The sequence below is a fragment of the Eptatretus burgeri genome, chromosome 4 (assembly GCF_056783735.1).
Source record: "Eptatretus burgeri isolate ZD-2024b chromosome 4, Ebu_testis_v1, whole genome shotgun sequence".
Taxonomy (NCBI): domain Eukaryota; kingdom Metazoa; phylum Chordata; class Myxini; order Myxiniformes; family Myxinidae; genus Eptatretus; species Eptatretus burgeri.
This window is the reverse complement of record NC_140964.1, coordinates 71529237-71549736: the sequence shown is the minus strand read 5'-3', so window position 1 is coordinate 71549736 and position 20500 is coordinate 71529237. Positions and strand designations below refer to the sequence as shown.

Below are 20500 nucleotides of genomic sequence, written 5' to 3'. Positions count from 1 at the left end.
TGTTTTAAGTGATTTCCAACCCCCCCCCCCCAAAAAAAATTGTTGGAGATAAAAAAAATTTTGCAACTTTTTTTCAACAAAATTTCGATTTCTTTTTTTTGCATTTCTACATGTTTTAAGTGATTTCCAACCCCCCCCAAATTGAGAAAAGAACTATAACTGTCAGCACTGTTGACATCATATTTAATGAATAAGATACAAGGTTCACTTGAGTGACCCAGCAGTATTGGCGGTGGAGGTTTTGCACTCTCCCGAGTGCTCCCCCTCGAGTTTATTATCTGTGCCACTGAAGGTGGAAGGAGATTAGGTATTCACCCCTGTTGTCTGTCTGTCTGTGAGCAAGATATCGGAAAAAGTTATGGACTAATTCGGACAAAACTTGATGGGCAGGTTGTGTGTGTGAGGACGAATTGATTCGATTTTGGTGAAGATCCGAATCCAAAGACAAGAATTTTTTCAGTGATTCTTCACAATTGAGAGATAGGGCCTAAAACGATAGTGCGCATGACATTTCAAAAAGTTGCAGACGCACAATACCAAAATTTGCTGGACGAACTGGTTAGGTGAAAAGAACATGCCATTTTGATTTTGGTTAAGATCCGAATCCAGATCTGGCCTATCCATGGGAAACAAAACGCAAACTGTTCAGCCTGGTGGTGGTATGCGCTCTACCGAATGCCATTGTACTTGCATATGCAGATGGGGGGGGGGTGGGAGGAGGGGTGCTAAATATGGAGGATTAAACGAGGACAAAAAGGAAGAGAAGGGAAAAATATACAGTGCCGATAGAAAGTAGACACCCCCTTTCAAAAAGTTTCACCTTTTGTAGCCTTATAGCCTGGAATTAGATTGAATGAAATCAGAGTTTTTGCAACTTTATTTATGCACCGTAACCCACAACTTCCAACAAAAAAGAAATTCTATGAATTTCAGAAGATAAACAAAAAATACAAAACAAGAATATCTTGGTTGGATAAGTATCCACCCCCGTGAGTTGATACTTGGTGGAAGCACCTTTGACAGCAATTACAGCTGTGAGTCTGTTGCGTTCGGTCTCTACCAACTTTACACACCTTGATTGGGCATTATTTTCCCATTCTTCTGTACAAAGCTGTTTCAGCTCAGTCAAGTTGTGTGAGGAGTGTTGATGGACAGCAATCTTCAAGTCATACCATAGATTGTTGATTGGATTTCGGTCGGGGCTCTGACTGGGCCACTCAAGGATATTTATCTTTTTGTTCCTTAGCCATTCCAGTGTTGCTTTGACTGTGTTCTTTGGGTCATTGTTATACTGAAAGGAGAGCTTCTGTCCAAATTTCAGCTTTCTTGCAGCTGGCAGAAAGTTTTCCTGGAGAATTTTTCTCTATTGTGCTCCGTCCATTTTCCCATCTATCGTGACAAGATACCCAGTCCCTGCTGATGAGAAACATCCCCATAACATGATGCTTGCTGCCACCACCATGTTTCACAGTAAGAATGGTGTTCTCTGGGTGATGTGTGTGTTGGATTTGCGCCAAACGTAACGTTTTGCATTTCAGCCAAAAAGTTCCACGTTGACTTCGCCAGACCACAAAACTTTTTGCCACATGGCTTCAGAATCTCTGGAGAGTTTTTTTCCTTTCCGAAAATGAGACTCAAGGTGGGCATTTTTGAGTAATGGCTTCCTTCTTGCCACCCTACCATACAGGCCAGACTTGTGGAGTGCTTGGGATATTGTCGTCACATGTATACAGTGACCAGTCTTCGTAATAAAGGCATGGAGCTCTTTCAAAGTAACCTTTGGCATTGTGGTGGCCTCTCTGATCAGTCTTCTCCTTGGTTGGTCATCCAGTTTGGAGGGATGGCATGATCTAGACAGGGACCTGGTGATGGCTTCCACTTCTTAATGGTTGTCTTGACTGTGCTCCAAGGGATATTCAAGGCCTTTGAAATATTTTCATACCATCCCCTGATCTGTGCCTTTCTACATCGTTATCCTGGAGATCTTTTGAAAGCTCCTTGGTGTTCGTGGTTGAGTCTTTGTTGTGCGATGCACTACCCAGCAGAGGAAACCTACAGAAACAGCCGATTTTATACAGAAAGAATCAGAAGCAGTACAATTTAATACAGGTGAAGGCCAATTAACTTCGTTTCTGATTTTGAAGGTGACTGGTTATACCTGAACTTATTTACAACATCCTAATAATAACTATTATTCGGGGGGGGGGGGGGGGGTGGACACTTATCCAACCAAGATATTCTCGTTTTGTATTTTTAATTGATTTTCCGAAATTTGTAGAATTTGTTTTTCACTTGGAAGTTGTGGGTTACTATGTGTAAATAAAGGTGGAAAAAGTCTGATTTAATGCAATTTAATTCCAGGCTATAAGGCAACAAAAGGTGAAAAATTTGAATGGTGGTGGAGACTTTCTCTCAGCACTGCAGGAGTGATAATGAAAGGTATAGGAATGTGGAAGGTACAGGGAAAGGAGGACGTGAGGAGATTGGAATAATTTGAGGGGTTGGAAGGGCATGATTGGAGGGGTGAGGTGAGGTGGGGGAGGTGGGAAGCGAGGAGGGGGGGGGGAGGTGGTAAGAGGAGTTGAAAGATTCTGCCATTGTTGTGTAATAATCATATGGACATTTATGTTGAATGCAAGTCCACATTCCACAAACAATATTTAGATTTGCATGATTTTCAGGAATAATATGAATAATTTTTCCATTCCAAATTTTGCAGACAGTCAAAGCATCAAGCATAACCAAGATACTCCATTTACTCCTCCTAATATGCCACATGGAATTGCATCTCACATGCCAGGTCAAGCCCATTTACACAGGTCATATTAACATAGCATCCAAAGACAGCTATTTCAACTTCTGGGACTCATCAGCATGGGGGTGGTATTAGGTTAATCTGACTTGTGGCTCTGACCTAGTTACCCCCTCCTGTGGAGTGGTCCTGTAAAGAAGTTTCATTGTTTCAGGACTCGGTAAAGGTTTTGTCAGTTTCTCCACTTCTTCTTTTACTTTGTTGTCCTTCACAGTTAGTGGCTCTCAGCCTTTTTTCGAACAAATTTCAATAAAATAAAATAAAATCTGATCCTTATGCTTTGGTAACATCCAATCCATCACTATTGACAACTGTACACTTTTTATGACCATGGCCCTCACCACAAAAGCGCTCATCAGTGCCATCGCCACAGTTGTCTACACCATTGCAGACAACTCCCCATTGTCCTGCTGGCACGCATCGTCCATTGTTGCACACAAACTCGCCAGGAAGACAGCCTGGCCCAACCGGCAAGAGGGGTCCTACAGGACTTGGATGACGTTGGTGCGTTGTGGTGACAAGAAATGGAGAAAACGAGGTTGCGGTCGCTCCTGGGTAGACCCCAGGAATGTGAACACCTTCATCTTTTGCATAAAGAGAGGCATATAGTTACAAAAACAAAATAAAAGGTAAGTATTTATTAAAATTATGTAAGGCGTTCTGCATTTAAAACTTCAGTCATATAAATACTTTGGGGAAGGAGGAGTTGGAGGAAGGGAAACATATCTCTATTTGCAAGTTATCCCAACAACTCAATAAAGAGAGCACCAAGTAAAGGTGGTTGGCCTTACCTGGCCGACAACCAAGCAGTTCAAGACGAAGGAAAACGCCATGATGGAAGTCGAAGGGCAGGAGGCGGATGTAGCGTGCCATTACCATGCGGCGTAGCATTACCGTAGCTCTGCTGCTGTCATCCCAGTTAGCGACAAACTCCTAAAGTAGAGAGGAACATTGAAAGAGAATATGCACCAAATACCACCAAGTATTTATGCACCACACATTCCCTTGTGGGCTATTAAAAGACCTTTTTTCAATTGAAAATAAATATAAAAACTGTAATAAAAGTCAAATTAAATTAAAAGAACAAAACAAATTGGTCTACATACCTTCGGAAGGAGAGGGCCACCAGCATTATGGGCCTCAAGGTATGTGGCCCAATGATGCGCATCGAAGCTGAACTGTAACCGGTAGCTGGTAATGTAAGCATCCGAGACCGCCGCACCCCATGTGATCACTCCTGCAGTCATGGAAGAAAATATATAAAGCTGATGATTGAACTCGGACATCCTTGTCATACGAAATTAGGCAGTTATATCCATTATGAGTGGAGCAGTACTTTTCTGACTACTTCCTATGAAGCTTCAGAAATACCAAATGTCCGACTAGGGGGACCGAATAGGTAGTTATTAAAAGCTGTTGATTTAACGTCTAATGACACTGGTTTGTCGAATGTCTGTAAGCCAACATTTATTGGTTCATGAGTCAGTAAGTGACCACTATATTCGTTATGGGTGTGTGTCTGTCTGTCTGTCTGTCTGTCTGTCCCGAGCATAGCTCCATGGGTTTTGATCCGATCCTGATAAAATTTGGGTGGGAGGTTTATATCATGATCTCGTTGTGTTTTCCGGAGAATGGGTGTGCTGCGCCCATTATGGGCGGAGCCACGCCCAAAAAACATGTGTTTTTAGGGGGTAGCCAATTTCAAGTTACATCTTCTCCGAGGGGGTTTGTCGAATCTGGCAAGGGTTTCGGTATTTGGTTAGCCCAATGGCACCTGCATAGCCCCACAGAGCTCGATTTTACATTTTCCTCCCAAGGTCAAGGTCACAAGGTCAGCAACTCAGAAAATGTAAAAAAAAATCAATAAATTGGGCATCGAGCTCCTAGGGTTTTCAACTGTTTCGAATGAAAGTTGGTATGCAAGTAGTGCTTTTTGAGTACTACAACTTTCATCGTTTACATTTTTCCCGATTCCCGCCAGTTTGCCCGTGGCGTCCCCTCGAAGGTCAAAAAATAAAAAAGGCGAACCATGTACATTGCTCGTGAACCATCGCCGTCTCCAGACTTGTAAGTTCTGAACTCACTAATATTGTGACTTCAGTTGTCATGGTGCAAACCCTGATGGTGATTCCATAAGCAAGCTTGCCAATGGGATCCAGAATGTGTTGATTTTCTCCCGTTAATTGTCTTCATAACTGCTCCTTCCATGTGAATGGTGAATATCCTCATGATGTTAATGATATTATGCAAAGGCTGAAAATAAATTAATCTTTGCTGACTTTTCTGAAATATACTTTATTATATTCCTTATTTTAACTCGACTTGCTTTCTTGTTTTTCTTTTTCTGATTTAATTTCAATCTTCCCTTCTTTGCCAGTAAATGGTAAGGCAATTTCAGTACGGTTACATTAACGGTGTCCTCTAGGTTTCTGTATGAGCACATTCCACATGAAGCATTAGATTCATTGTTACATGTCCTCCTTGAGCTAAAGGCTCAGGAAGCGTTCTGCTTTCGGGTTGTCCGTCCAAGCAGTGCGTCCATACGCAGCAGATTTCATTACCATGATAACTTGTGAACCACTGAAGGGATAGTGACCAAACTTGATACAAGTATGTCCTATGATGCAAAGACGAACCGATTAAGTTTTGAGATGAAAAGGTCAAAGGTCTGTGGTCAAGTGACTTTTAATTGAATAACTTTGTTACCAAAAAAACTGGTGAAAAAAAAGAAGGGATTTCAACCAACATTGGCACTTGTATGGACTGCGACACAAAGACGAATCGATTAAATGTTAGGTTCAACAGTTCAAAGGTCACGTGTCCTTTCAAAATCATTTTGCAGATTGTAACTCAAGTTAGAAGCATCTGATGGTTTGTCGGGTTTTTTTTGGGGGGGGGGGTTCTTTTCTTTTCTTCTCTTCTCTCTCTCATTAAGATTAAACCTAACAGTGGGTTGACCTCTAACGAGGGTGGCGCCATATCCATTGGTGCATTCACATCAAATTCCATTTTATAGTTCTCAATAAAGAGGCTAATTAATAAAAAGGAAATAGTTATATCCAAGACCGACATCGATTTTACAAAAAGCCCTTGCAAACTGATGCAGTCATTGCAAAATAAGTGGTTTTACACTGGGGTATCTCTCACCAGTGACATTATGGCGGCTGAGGAGATCAACCTGTAGGTATGGCAGGTGTATAGGTGGTGCAGGATAATCATGAGGCTGAGGTCCCCAGCCCTGGGGCCCCGCAACAGAGTGCACCCCCAGGTGAGGCATTCGACCTGTTCCGGACTCGAGCAGTGGTTTTATTTTCGAGGCGTGTGGCGGATTCTCAATCTGATATGATGATGCCGTGAAACTGCTGTCTGGAAGCTTGTTCAGCTCAAGAGGGCGGCGACATTTGTCTGTTACACAATGAATGGGTGGTATCATGCCACTTCTTTCACTATAAATACAATAAATCATTTTAACAGACAGAAAATGGCTGATCAGAGGCTTCCTGAAATTCACTTGTCTGACTACCTCAAAACAAAAATCCCACATGCAACTTTTCACTGAAAATATATTTATGTTTCAGTTATGAATTGTATCAGCAGCTGAAAATGACATGAATCAATTCGTGACAGTAATAATTATTATTACAAACTTTCCTCAACAAATTTTACTCATTCACTCCAATAAAGCGTGAAATAGTTAAGTAATTGAGATTTTGTCAAGATTATGACCTCACGACTGTTGTACACATTCTAACACAAAAACATCCGAGGCTGGGATTGAAATACTCAAATATCCCCTGTCTTCAATGATCCAGAAGCGAATTACAAGCTGTTTACTTCACGACGATACAGGATTGTTAACCTATTGGATTCAGGATCAATTCCTCCATTTGGGAGTAGCACACAATGCACGCAGCAGTTTGCCTCTTCTCTTGAAAGTCCCACTAATTTCTGGATGTATCCCACTGAGAGAGAAGATGAGGGAAAGGGGCTTGAGAGTTATTTCACCACTGATGCAGAGATGATTCCGAAGTATCAGGAGCTCCCCATTCTTCAGGTCTCTCAAACATTCGGTCCAAACAAAGGTAGCAAAGCTTATGAATTTAAACCGAATTTCTGGGAGTCCAAGAAATCCCCATGTTGAAAACCAACCGATTTGGCATCCCATTCACTGTTGGTTCAGCCTTGGGTAAAAACTGTGTGACATGGCATCATCTCAACTTCCTGATTCCTGGATGAGTATTCTATGAATGGAGCTATTAAACCTTCACACAACGATCTCACAACGATAATGAAAAAAAAACTTTGGACATACAATGTATGTCCAGTGTATTTTCATTACACTGGACATACATAAAGTACATGGTATTGGAGTGAAGCTCAAGCTGGTTGTTGCTTCACACAAACTCACCAGGAAGGCAGCCTGGCCCAACCAGCAAGAGAGGTCCCACACGACTTGGATGAAGTTTGTGCATTGTGATGACAAGAAATGCAGAAAACAATGAACAAATTCAAAGTGCCTGCACTAATGTCCAGGGGAACTGCATCTGTGACACAACTGTGCTTCGGTAATGATACAACGGGCCAGAATTGAATCTCGGTCCAATATGTGTTCGCTCACAACGGAAGCATAAATTATTATTGGATATGAGGCATCCAGCTGCAAGATGGGTCAAGCTACAGCCATGGTCGGATCTCACAACAGGGATGGCTTTCAGGTGATGAACAGGAACGGCAAAGGGGAGATGAGCCCGGTGACAAGTGGGGTAAGTCACCGTGAAAGCATGGCTGCATCATGACAGGATGATAGATTTTGCCGGATGTAAAAAGAAGCCGAGATGAAGGATGGAACATCGAGCTCAGGATATGGGCCAATGGTGCTGGAAGGGGATACTTGTGCAAGAGAGGCTTTTAGAGTCAGAGGGAAATGAGGGATCAAAGATGCCAGCAGGTAAAAGTGCTGGAGTGCGTCACAATTATGCAACGCCAATGTGGAGGTGTGTGCTTGTTGTGCACTCCACTAACTGTGTGTTTGAGAAGAATGAAAAATAAATTATCTCAGTATAAAAGGCAAAAATAAACATTATTGTCCTCTTTCAATACAAACCTATTGATGCTCGAAGAAGGATTTTATTGTTGTAAAACAAATAATCTCGTGCAATAAATGCAAAAACCAGGAACGATCTATTTGGTGGTGGAATTTATCTTCCTCTTTCTTTTATTCCCTCAGCTTACTTGTACCTCCCTCTCAATCTTCTTACCCTTCTTTCTCCATTTCTCCCATACTCATCCAAATGTTATCCTCTCCCCATCTTTTCCTTTTCTCAATTAAAATTTTACTCGTAGTGACCCCATTCCCCATTAGTACAGGCATTTTAGCAGAAATATTTGGTCAACCTCACACAAATTGCAACAAAAGCAAACTCAATAGATTTTGGTTCCTGAATATGTCCTCAGTGACAGAAAAAAAGTCCGAAGGAATCCTTCCTGGGGGAAAGTCCTGAAATCATGGAAATCCAATATGGCCACCATCCGGCTTTGGCGAAAATGTGAAAATTGTAAAGATTGATATTTTAATATGTAAATATGTTTTTCTGCATTCTAATTGTTTCCAGTTTTGGTCAGTATATTGATATACAAGAATAATTATAAAAAAAGTGAAATGTATTGAGGATAAAATAAAAAATTATAGCTTTTTTGTCCAAAAATGTCTATTTTTTCCCAAAAAATATTTTGACTTGAGAAAGTTTGTTCATATAAGAACATATTTATCCCCAGGCATACATACTATATATATTTCCAGATACAGGGGCATTAGTACTATCCTCTGGTGAAAGAATTAACACACAATATTATTTTTTATTGAATTTATTTCCATTTGCCGACCCCTACCCCCTTAATTTGAAATATGTGCATTTTGTGCGTATTCGGTCCAAACAAAGGATAAACGCCTGGCTAAAGCTAATACATTAATAGGATTAAGACAAGTTCTGATTTTAAATACCATAGCTATGTTTATTTGTTAATATAACATAGTCAGTTCAAACTTTAAAACAATTATACTAATTCTGGATTTTTATTTTCAGGCATGGAGGGACCTGAACGGTGTGCCATCTGCAAACAGGATGGAGGAGGCCCATCAGCTTCAACTCGAACAGAAAAGGGGTGTTCAGCCATCAACCAGGCCAGCAGCGCAAGGAAAGACAGCATTCACACTGTAACTGGGGAAAGGGTGCACGAAGACTGCCGGCATATATACTGCAACCCACATCAGATAGCCAAGGATACCAGAAAGAAGAGTCAAAGGCCAGTACAAGTAGATGTACTTAGGTCATCTGAGGAGGGGTTTTCTTTCAACACTGATTGCCTTTTCGGTGGTGGACCAGCCAAGTTTGGGAGGAAGCGGGAGACGCAGGATGTGCTTCAAGTAACGACAATTGAATTGAAGGACACGGTCCTGGCAATATTCCGCGAACGAGTGGATGTTTGGTCAGATGCTGTGAAGGCACGGATTCTGCATGTGTATGACTTGCACGCAGCAGATGCAGTTTACCACCAGACATGCAGTGTTAACTTTCGCACAAATAAATAGATACCAATGGCTCAGATGACGGACACCAAAGAATCTAAGAGGACAAAGCTTGGACGGCCTCGAGGCGATGAGAAGACAGCAGCATTCTTGCAAGTGGTAGATATCTTGAGGAAAATGATGATGAGCAGATCACCATCAATGATGTCGTTGACCTCATGACACAGAAACTGGCGGGCACTAACCACAAAGCATACACCTACACCCACATGAAGGCGCGGCTGTGGGAACACTTTGGTGACAGGATAATCCAAACTGCGATCAACGGCAAGCTGAACGTGGTCACCTTCAGGACAACAGCCACGGCAGTGCTTCAGGAATATTACAACAACCAGCAGCAGGAAAAAGACACTACTGAAGAGAAAATCAAGCTTGTACATGCCGCTGCCAAACTCATCAAAGAAGACATTAAAACCATTGAGACATCCCATGAAGTCTACCCATGTGGTGATGACCTGCAATCACAAGAGGCTGGCATTAAATACTTACCAGATACTCTGCTGGTACTGCATGAAGGACTGTTTGTGGGAAAGAAAGATGGTGTTAAAGTGGCTTCAATTGGGCAAGCCATAGTGCAGGCAACTAGACCCAGAGCCTCACTGGCACCACTGCAGGTTGGGTTGGGTGTGCAGCTATATCACCACTTCGCATCACAATTTCTCATCAACTCCCTTCATCATCATGGGTTCTGCTGTTCATATGAAGAGGTGCATCAGTTTGAACGAAATGCTGCTCAGTCACATCGAACAGACATCCCTAACCTGACAACAGAGTTTGTGCGGTATGCAGCTGACAATGTGGACCATAACATTCGCACACTGGATGGCCATGGCACATTCCATGGCATGGGGATGATTGCCACCGTCACCACTGGAACCAGATCAGGCCGGCCAATACCCAGGGCTAAGGTGACGTCTGGTGATGTCACAATGGTTGGAAGCGTACAGATATGGTACCACAAGGAAGAAAGTCACGGGATGACAGCAGTGACGTACCAGAAACTTGTCAACCTAAAAGCCCAGAACTGCTCTAAAAATCTTGATGTTCTGTGGAAGACATCCATCTTGTTTGGGTTCCCCATTGCATGGTCTCGTGGATCTACATGCAGAGACGTATGCCACCAGTACACGGATTATGTAACGAAGAAGTACGGAGATGCCATAGTCGTGTTTGATGGTTATGAGAGTACCAACACGAAGGACATGACACACCAGAGACGGTCTAAGGGAATGCTGGCACTACTGTGACTTTTACAGCTGACATGCGTCTCACAATGAAGGAACAGTTTCTTGCCAATAGGCAGAATAAACAGCGATTCATTTTTATGTTGAGTGAAGAGCTTCAGAAGAAGAACTGTGAGACACACCATGCCTCAGGGGATGCTGATCTCCTGATTGTACTGAAGGTCGTGCAGTCTGCTACTGTCACCAACACTGTGTTAGTTGGTGATGACACAGACCTCCTCGTCCTCCTATGCTACCATGCAAGCTTAGAATCCCATGACCTCTTCTTTTGTCCCGAGCCAAAGAAGAACACGAAGAAGCCTCACATCTGGAACATCAAGGCGACAAAGAAAATGATTGGTACAGACATATGCAAGCACATACTGGTTCTACATGCAGCTATTGGGTGCGACACGACATCTCATCTTCATGGGATTGGAAAGGGAGCTTCTCTCAAAAAGTTCAAAGCAAACAACACATTCCGTGAGCAGGCCAAGGTTTTTGATACATATCCAGCTTCCGTATGTGATTTGGCAGATGCAGGAGAAAAAACATTGGTGATAATCTACAATGGAAAGTCAAATGACACCCTGGACACCATCCGGTATCAGCTGTACTGGGACAAGGTGGCTTCGAGCTCCTCTCACGTGCAACCACAGATGCTACCACCAACATCAGAAGCAGCAAAGTCTCACAGCCTGCGCGTGTATCTGCAAGTCCAATAATGGAAGGGATGTGCAGATGAACTTCTTCCGACAGACTGGGGTTGGCAGAAGTGTGACGAGGGTTTTGTGTCACTTCAGACATCAATAGCTCCAGCTCCTGAAAAGATGTTACGTGTCATTAGGTGCAACTGCCAGGCTGAATGTCGCACCATGAGATGCACAGGCAAGAAGCACAACATTGAGTGCACTCCAGCTTGTGGAAACTGCAGGGGCTCTGGCTGCACAAACACTCCATGTGACAATGATGAGGATGATGACGACATTGTCGAGTTCTTACTTTAATGCACTTGATTTTTCTCAACATGTATAGTAAGTTTATAATGGATGTAGTTTCTGAGTTTAATGTGAATTTTCATTTCCATTTCGAAACCTTCGTCAGGCAGATGTGATTGCCCCGAGTGGAATTGTTAAAATTGTCATGTTTCAATGATTTACATAATTATATTGTATTGCCATAGACTTGATTTCGTCTTGTGTCTTCAACGTTTCTTTTTTTTTTTGTCCAGGAGCCAAAATCAGTATCAGGTAAATATATTTTTTTCGGGACAAAATATTGACATTTTTGGACAAAAAAGTTATAAATTTTTATTTTACCCTCAATACATTTCACTTTTTTTATAATTATTCTTGTATATCAATATACTGACCATAACTATAAACAATTATAATGCAGAAAAACATATATTTACATGTTAAAATATCAATCTTTACAATTTTCTCATTTTCCCCGAAGCCGGGTGGCGGCCATCTTGGATTTCCATGATTTCAGGACTTTCCCCCCCCGGAGGATCCCTCAGGACTTTTTTTCTGTCACTGAGGATATATCCAGGAATCAAAATCTGTTGAGTTTGCTTTTGTTGCAATTTGTGCGAGATCATCTAATCCGACATTTTGCCCGTACTACATCACCTCCACATCCCAACAGACCCATAACATTTTTGATATTGAATCAAGCAGAAGGCAAACCTTTGTCAGCTGGAGATAACGGTACTGTTGGAAAAGGAACAATCGGTGCCAATGTCGTAAATAGTGGAAACGGTGAACTGGACGGTCCTCGGATTTCTGCAATTAGTGCGGAAATTAATTACTCCATATGCACAGAAATCGGTAGTCATGAACCCAATGCTGTTCGAAACAACCCAAAAATGTCAGAAAACATTATTTCCTTCAACAAAAGAGTGATGACAAGTTCACCTTTGGAAACACAATGGCAGCAGTTCTTTCCATCATCATCTATTAAGGACAAACCCTGCAAAGTATAATGATGAATAACCAAAAAAATTATTGTAAATTGCAAATATCCATCTGGTGGAAAAAAAACAAAACAACAAAAAAAATGTCCTGACTGAAGTTTCTGCAAGTACAGATACGAAGATAAAAGCCACATTCCTCCATCAACCCAACAGAATAAAATATGGACAGACTCACCAAGGGACAGCCAGCAGGCTGGTGAGGGCAGTATCGGGAACAGTGTGTATTCAGGTCAGGCATGCAATGGCACAAGAGACAAGGGGGAGTGTGCCAACGCTCATCAACAGGCCGGAAGACCTCTTGATGTTTGCACGATCCACACGGCTCAGTCTCGCACCTGTCACCGTCATTCAAGTTAAACGACTTGCAAATGAGCTGAGCAAAATTGGAAAAAAGGGAAATTTTTTAAGAACAAGTCCAAAGATCTTCATTGTAAATTACTTTCGATTTCAGAATGTCTTGGTACATTAGGCATCGAAAGTAGACTTCTCTTAAATCGGACAACTAGGATGTACCATCGGTTTCACCTACCACAAGGGTTTCCCATTATGTCCGCCACTGGGAGTTCATATTGAGTCAAGCACATGTCATAAAATTACACAGCAATCCTTTTCCCTTACAATGCTTGTACAGATTTATAAACCTCCATGATAAAGATCTCCTCTGTGCTGTCTACCTTGGGTTTGAATGTCCTCCCGGCTATAAACTGAAATCCTGGTGTTTCGCAGGCAGGGTGAGGCATTGATTTGTGGGCCGTCCCTCAAGTGGACATTGAACTCGGCATCGCAGGCATGAGTTGGTGGATGTTAAAGAGCCAGGGCGTCCTTCGCAAAGAGTAAACGAGCTAGTGCCAGCACCATGAACAAATCTGAAATTCCTCCTCTCACCAACTTAACCGAACATCAGGATGGGCCAGCGGGTTCGTGAAAGAATTGGGGCCAAAAATCTTCCCTGGTCAACCCCACTCGGTGGAAATATGGTTGTTAATAAAGAATAGAGAAGAGTTTTTCATACCCTGATTTGGGGGGTTTTGTCTTCATGATTTTTGTAAGAATACAACAATCTCACATCAACCTCCTTAACGCACACCCCTCAACACAAGTATATGCCCTTTGGGAAAATTAACCTGTGATTAAAACTCCATCAGTGGCAGTTAATTAAATGACTGATAAACAGTTTTTTTTTGAGAGAAATGAGTGAGAAGCAGGAATGGTTATATTATTAAATTGAATTCCCTGAGTGGTGTTGTGATTTCAACAACAACAACAACAACAACAACAACAACAACAACAACAACCTCAATGGCACAATGCAGGTGGTATGATTTATGTAAATGCTGTTTTTATTGGTAATCAGTTAGTTTCAAAGCGAATTCATTCCTCATTACAATCTACGTCGCATGTCAACGTCACAACAAACCTGCGTGCCCTGCGGTCAATCCCACGGCACTGCCGCCCTAGACCGTGCTTGCTTGGGTTGTTTGGACTGCGAAAGGACCACTGCACACTTTGAACTCCGCAAGGTCCCAAGCAGTCTTCCCAGGAGGTCCACAGTGACCAACCACAGTTCACTGAGGGATGAATGTGGATGAAAACGTCGCATCGATGGTGAAGTTATTGACAAGAAGGTGAAAACAACACTACTCAAAAATATCCTGACCTATTTAATGCAATGGCTGAAACTATAGTGTCATGGTCAGGACTTACAACGGGGATAACTTTTCAGGTCATGAATAAGTATGGCAAATGGGAGGTGAACCCGGCGACAAGCGGGGCAAGTCACCGTAAAAGCATGGCTGCATCATGGCAGCATGATAGATTTTGCAGGATGCAGAAAGAGGCTGACAAGCTGCTTTGAGATACTATGACATGAGGTGTAAATCCTGTATACCATGTTGAAAGATTTGTCCAAAGTCTACTAATGGATTCAGTGAATTGTCTCAAAATGTCATGGTCATTAACATAAGAACGTGCTGAATTTCCACCCTGAACCTTAGATAAAAGAAATGTCCCTGAGTTATCTGGGAATATCACAAGTAAAGATCCGATTCCTCTTTCGAGTGAGACACAGTAAAAGTACCAGAACACTCTGGGTTGGGGTGGCAATCTTGCAGACGTCCATCACGGCACACGCAAAGTCGACAATCATCCTTTATTAGTTGTCCTGGCCAATGGCGAGCCTCTCGCCAGACACAGGGACAAGCCGAGGGAACAACGCAGCGATCCAAACTTTCCTCCAGCACTTTACCAGGTGGGCATCGGCAACCTGAGGGACGACGGAGAGTTGAAGGGGAGAAAATAATGATGTGTACCAACACCAATAGGGTTTAAAATTATCCATAAAATAAATAAAAAAAACAGAAAAAAAACGTTCAACCAATTAAAGGTCAACGAGTTTCTCTTTCATAATTTACTTTTTTGAAGCTACTGTGAGGAGAGTGTCGAATGGCTTCATGTGATAGCTATTTTTTGAATACCTTGTCAAGGCTCGTATAAGAGCTAACACACAACGCACAGCAAGGGGGGCATGAGACAAGAGGGACGGGAGTTGGAAGGACAAAACAATGGGGGAACAGACACATTCGGTGAACTGTGGAAGGGAGAGGGATGGTGTGGGGAACACGGAGTATTCAAGATGGACATCACACGGACTTTCAGGAAGGAAAGCAGGGAATTTGAAGGAGGTGGGCTTGGGTGGATTATCGGGGGTAGAAAAGATCAAGGATTTGGATGGGGGATGATAAGAGGTAGTGGTGAACAGCTGGTTTGAAGGCCTGGAGAGAAGAATGGGAAAGAATAGAGTGAGGAAGTTTATTCCAAAGGCGGGAAAAAAGAGGAATGAAAGAGTGAAGGTTCTAAACGGTCCTTTCGGAGGGAATTAACCTCAGACATTTGTTATATAGGTTTGGCCAAAAGTCGTTCTGCATAGTGATTTAAATTAATACAAGGAAAAATCATAAAAAAAATATTCAGAATCCTACGGGACACAAGTTTATACAAATCCCAATGGGGCATGACTTTTGGACCCCCCTGTACAATGTTTCACTAGATTTCCAAAAGGTAATATCAGAAGAGGAAACAATAGTGCTGGATACCCAAAAGAATAGCTTGGTGGACCAATCAGTGAATAAATCTTTGTAATTGCATCAATTATCACAAAGCAATGCAACGAATAAAACATTCACGAAGACAAAGGCTTAGTTGTTTTCAATATCCTTTCCTTTGTGCTCCTCTCGTAAAAGTTTGCTTGCTTGATCGGAGGAGCACAAAGGCAATGCTTATACCACACACCACCCAACCACCAAGGGAAATAAAGAAATACCGCAGCATGCTGCTTTCATGCTGCCTGATGAATGCAGTTGTTGCTGAAATGTTGGGCAAGAGCCTTTCCCCTTCAAAGTCATCTTTACTTTACGGTGTATGTGCATGCATTGGATTCAACTAAATTGAGGAAGTGTGATTGTTTAGATAATGCAACTTTGAAAGGCTGGAAATCTCGATAACCTACTTTGGGATTTAAAAAAATTATATGCTGTTCTACCTCGGCCAATGGAGTAAGAGGTTATAAGTTGGGAAGTTATTTGGTTGCCACAGAGTTGGGGAAAAAATGAAATGGGCTCATCAAGAAAGATATTGTGCATTTAACCCTTTGTTTCCAAACTCTATACTTGTTCATTAGGATGGCAATAATTATTATGATCCACTGACATGTGTTTCGGGTTTGTTGACCCTAATCAGTGAGGAGCAGAAACTCCATAAAATTAAGAATTTAATTCTCTTCCTGATATTGGTTTCGGTACAAACCTACAGAGATGTAGGGGGCTGTAGCTCTGCTAAGTTGATGCTGAAAAGGCAGAGCCTGAAGGGCCTGCAAACCGTCAAGGCAGAGACTGAACGACCATTCAGCCAGAAAGATCTTTTTAATCGAAATTGTTCCTGGTTACTCCAGGAACTGTTTTCTGTACTACAGACAGATTAATGTGCAGCAGACATTTCCTGTTGGTCAGGATGCATGCAGCAATAGCTAATGTGTACTTTCTTCCTGGTAGCCATTCCAGTAATGGGGTGTCATCTCGAAATATATATATATATATATATATATATATATATATATACATATATACATATATATATACATATATATATATATATATATACATATACATATATATATATATATATATATATATATATACATACATATATATATATATATATATATATATATATATATATATATATATATATATATACATACACATATATATATATATATATATATATATATATATATATATATATATATATATATATATATATATACATATATATACATATATATACATATATATATATATATATATATATACATATATACATATATACATATATATATATATATATACATATATACATATATATATATATACATATATACATATATATATATATATACATATATACATATATATATATATATACATATATACATATATATATATATATATATATATATATATATATATATATATATATATATATACATATATATACATATATATATATATATATATATATATATATTCCAGCAATGTGTGTGTGTGTGTGTGTGTGTGTGTGTGTGTGTGTGTGTGTGTGTGTGTGTGTGTGTGTGTGTGTGTGTGTGTGTGTGTGTGTGTGTGTGTGTGTGTGTGTGTGACCGCTGTTTCTCGACAACCACTGGTCCGATATAATTGAAACTTGCCAGGTATATTGCTGGGGTCCTGAGGATGTGCCTTTTCAAGGTTTGATATTAATCGGACAAGTGCTTCACAAGTTATGGCCATTTATTTACCAACCAATGACAAGACACGTTGCTGCGTGGGCGTGGCTGATGTGGAAGAGATCCTCAGCTGTGTTCCCCATTGCGGGTTACAATGTACGGACTTCCGGAAAGTGATGACTTACTGTATTCTAATAATTTCTCTATTTCTTATGCGCATTTATAGATAATCACAATGCCCCAACCCAGTTGTCGTTTACGAGAGCAAAGGAACGGCCTGTGTGGTTGTTTGAAAGTTTTTTTTCTCTCTCTCTTCTCTTTGGGTTTTCCTTGCGATGACATTGCGAAAAGGCAAAATATGTTGGCGATAATTGAATAATTGGCCATTAAAACTAAATTGCAAATAATCGTAACTGTGATATGCGAACTTCCGGGCCACGCACTTGCAGGCACGCAAGAGCGAAGGAACGGCCTGGGTGGTTGTTTCGAGCTCACGGTTTGAAAGTTTTTTTTTTTAATTTTTTTTTGCAGGTACAGGCACGTACTAGTACATATAATAAAGAATAAGAGATATATAAAAATATATATGTATATATATATATATATATATATATATATATATATATATATATATATATATATATACATACACATATAATACACATATAATTATGACATATGTGAGAAGAGATCAGGCATGGACTGATAAGAGTCAGATATGAGATAGGGAAAGCATAAAAAGGGAAATACCCGGGCGACATAATGCTGGCTGCTTGCACAAAGCTCCCCCAGCCACATCGAGGCAGGTCAGTGGACACATGAGACATTCGGACCACACCTTCTCACCAACGCACTCACCAGGTATGGCACACTCATCGGTGGAGCATGGTTCTGAGGCATAAAGAAAATTGTGCATATATTACACTTGAATTGCCATACAAAATTGCATTTCAACAATGGAACTTTTCATTTCAATATTATCATAGTTATTCTTTGCAAAGAACTAATGAACAATCTCAGACATGGAGTATATAATGCATCCTAGCAAAGTCAGCAAGAAGACAAAGTTCACGGTGGATGAAGCTCACAACGAGAGCTCGTAAAACCACATCGATCCTTTGCTCTTTTGCCCTGACAAAGGGTTAGTGTCTGAAGCATCAGCTTCTCCTTGCTCCTCATGATGATTAGTGCACCTCAATAAGCATCCTGTTGATTCAATCCAAAGAAATCTAAAAGGTGTCAGATATTAAATGCTGTTTTTTCTTATTTTATGAAGAACAGAATGAAAATCAGCAAACATTTAATGTCATAGCACAATTAAGTGTGATAAGAAAAATGTATTGCTCCAAGAACAGGTTATGTGTATGAGCAATCTTGTTTGCACACCCTGTTATATCCTGCTGTATGGTTGAGAAAAAACTCTGGAGATCTCCCAATCGAAAGTGGGAATTCCATTCTTTAATTTAGTTCTTGCAGCATAATCAGCTTTTTAGAAGAGAAACAAACATGGATACATACCTTGAACCTCGAAAGAAAGCCATCCGCAGGATGTTGCCTTTCCACCGCAAAGTGACAAACTGAGCAATTTGGTAGGCTTGTCCCATCTTCGACAAGTTGTCAGGTAATTATGTCTTGCAATGTCTTGTCTTCTAAAGGATCTCTGGCATGCATTGCAAGTGAAATTGGCAAGAGCGCTAGTTGAGAGTTTTTGTCTGGCAAAAACACGAATATCAGCATCACAGTTCACTTTGTCCATCTCCACTCTCTTCTAGGAACAGGGATCTAACTTATCTTTGCATTTCTTCTCGAAGAATCACTTTCTTGAGCAACATGGAATCAACTGTCTTCATAAATATTAAACTTCTTCAGATCTTATCTCATTTTCTCTCTCCACCTCAGCTTGGTGATATATGTGCTGAGCAGCGCTGTGACAACCGTCCAAATAGGATCTTCTTCAGGATGCATTTCTCTTCCATTTGGGAAAGATGTCCCAGCCCGCTAAGTTTTCTGGCTGCAATAATGTCTTCCAGCAACTCCTCAATCCCAAAATAGCTTCCTAATTTTACACTACTAATATTCCTTGTCCATTATTGAGCCTTACTAATTTCCAATATGCTTCAGATGAATCTATGATGGAAGACCTCAATCTTCCTGGAGATATCTCTCTTGGTCCAGGACGCGCGCGTGAGCACACACACACACACACACACACACACACACACACACACACACACACACACACACACACACACACACACACACACATTATTACCTGAATATTGAATAAGACATTTGACCTCCAAGTAAACATTTGCATGATAACTTACCAATCTGCACACTCTCGCTATTTGCACCCGGTTTCTCTGAGCAGGACTTTCCACCATTCTCTGGAGGACTGCAGTCTCTTTGGCGTGCGATGACACCGCCACATGGGGCAGAACAATTGGACCAGGACCCCCAAGGACCCCACTCTCCATCTCCTGCAAAAACATAACATGAATCAACTGATTGTAATGTTCCTTATATGAGCAGCTGGCAGGGGTGATCTGGTGCTGCTGGTGGGAGGGGGGGGTGAGGTTGTGGGGATACCCCGTGCTGCCCGGCTGGGTGAGTTTTTCCCGGCGGTGGTTTCAAGATGTATTGGACAGTAAAAAGCTATGGAGTTATTGGCCGACATGGAGTGAACCATACAAGTCAATATATGACTGGAATATATTTCGTCACAGAAAAACAACAAATATAGCCCCAGAGTCAAACAAGATAAATAAATATAAAATCACATCTTCAGGTTTTTGTGACCTCCTTACTCATGGAAAATGATCGAATCTGTGAAATGCACTTGAGCGTTGTTTCAACAGGTCAGTGTTAATTATAAAGAATACAAAGTTTTAAGACAGAAAAATGCCTGCAAAAAGAGAAATATTTCCCCCAATTGTCACATATCTGAAATTGCAATTCGATATAATTTGGAAAAAAAGAATACCCAAGGACAAGGGCCAATTTGTATGCTACATTTTTATATTACATATGCAAAAATAGTGTAATTTTTACCCCACCCCCACTTTCCCCCCAGGCCAAATTGAAAAAAAAAGGAGAATTGCTTTCTCCTTTGCCATATATCCCAAACTTCCACCTTCTTCCC

At 41.0% G+C, this 20500-nt stretch overlaps 1 protein-coding gene and 1 pseudogene across 4 annotated transcripts in view; one reads left to right on the top strand and one right to left on the bottom strand.

Annotated features, from left to right (window-relative positions):
* The window catches only part of LOC147028318 (SCO-spondin-like), a 431359-nt gene that overhangs the window by 274183 nt on the left and 136676 nt on the right, over positions 1–20500 (bottom strand). For all 4 annotated transcript variants that reach the window (XR_015057517.1, XM_085878618.1, XM_085878617.1 and 1 more), the window contains exons 36-46: positions 19686–19838; positions 18109–18249; positions 14677–14862; positions 14017–14167; positions 12775–12934; positions 12541–12595; positions 12313–12408; positions 5960–6217; positions 3919–4049; positions 3604–3745; positions 3154–3396 (exon numbers count right to left, since the gene is read on the bottom strand). Coding sequence is in view for 3 of the 4 variants with exons in the window: in XM_085878618.1 (XP_085734744.1) it covers positions 3154–3396; positions 3604–3745; positions 3919–4049; positions 5960–6217; positions 12313–12408; positions 12541–12595; positions 12775–12934; positions 14017–14167; positions 14677–14862; positions 18109–18249; positions 19686–19838 (1716 nt within the window). In the remaining variant the exon portion in view is untranslated. The remainder of the gene's footprint in view (positions 1–3153; positions 3397–3603; positions 3746–3918; positions 4050–5959; positions 6218–12312; positions 12409–12540; positions 12596–12774; positions 12935–14016; positions 14168–14676; positions 14863–18108; positions 18250–19685; positions 19839–20500) is intronic.
* On the top strand, positions 7655–12228 carry LOC147028320 (uncharacterized; annotated as a pseudogene).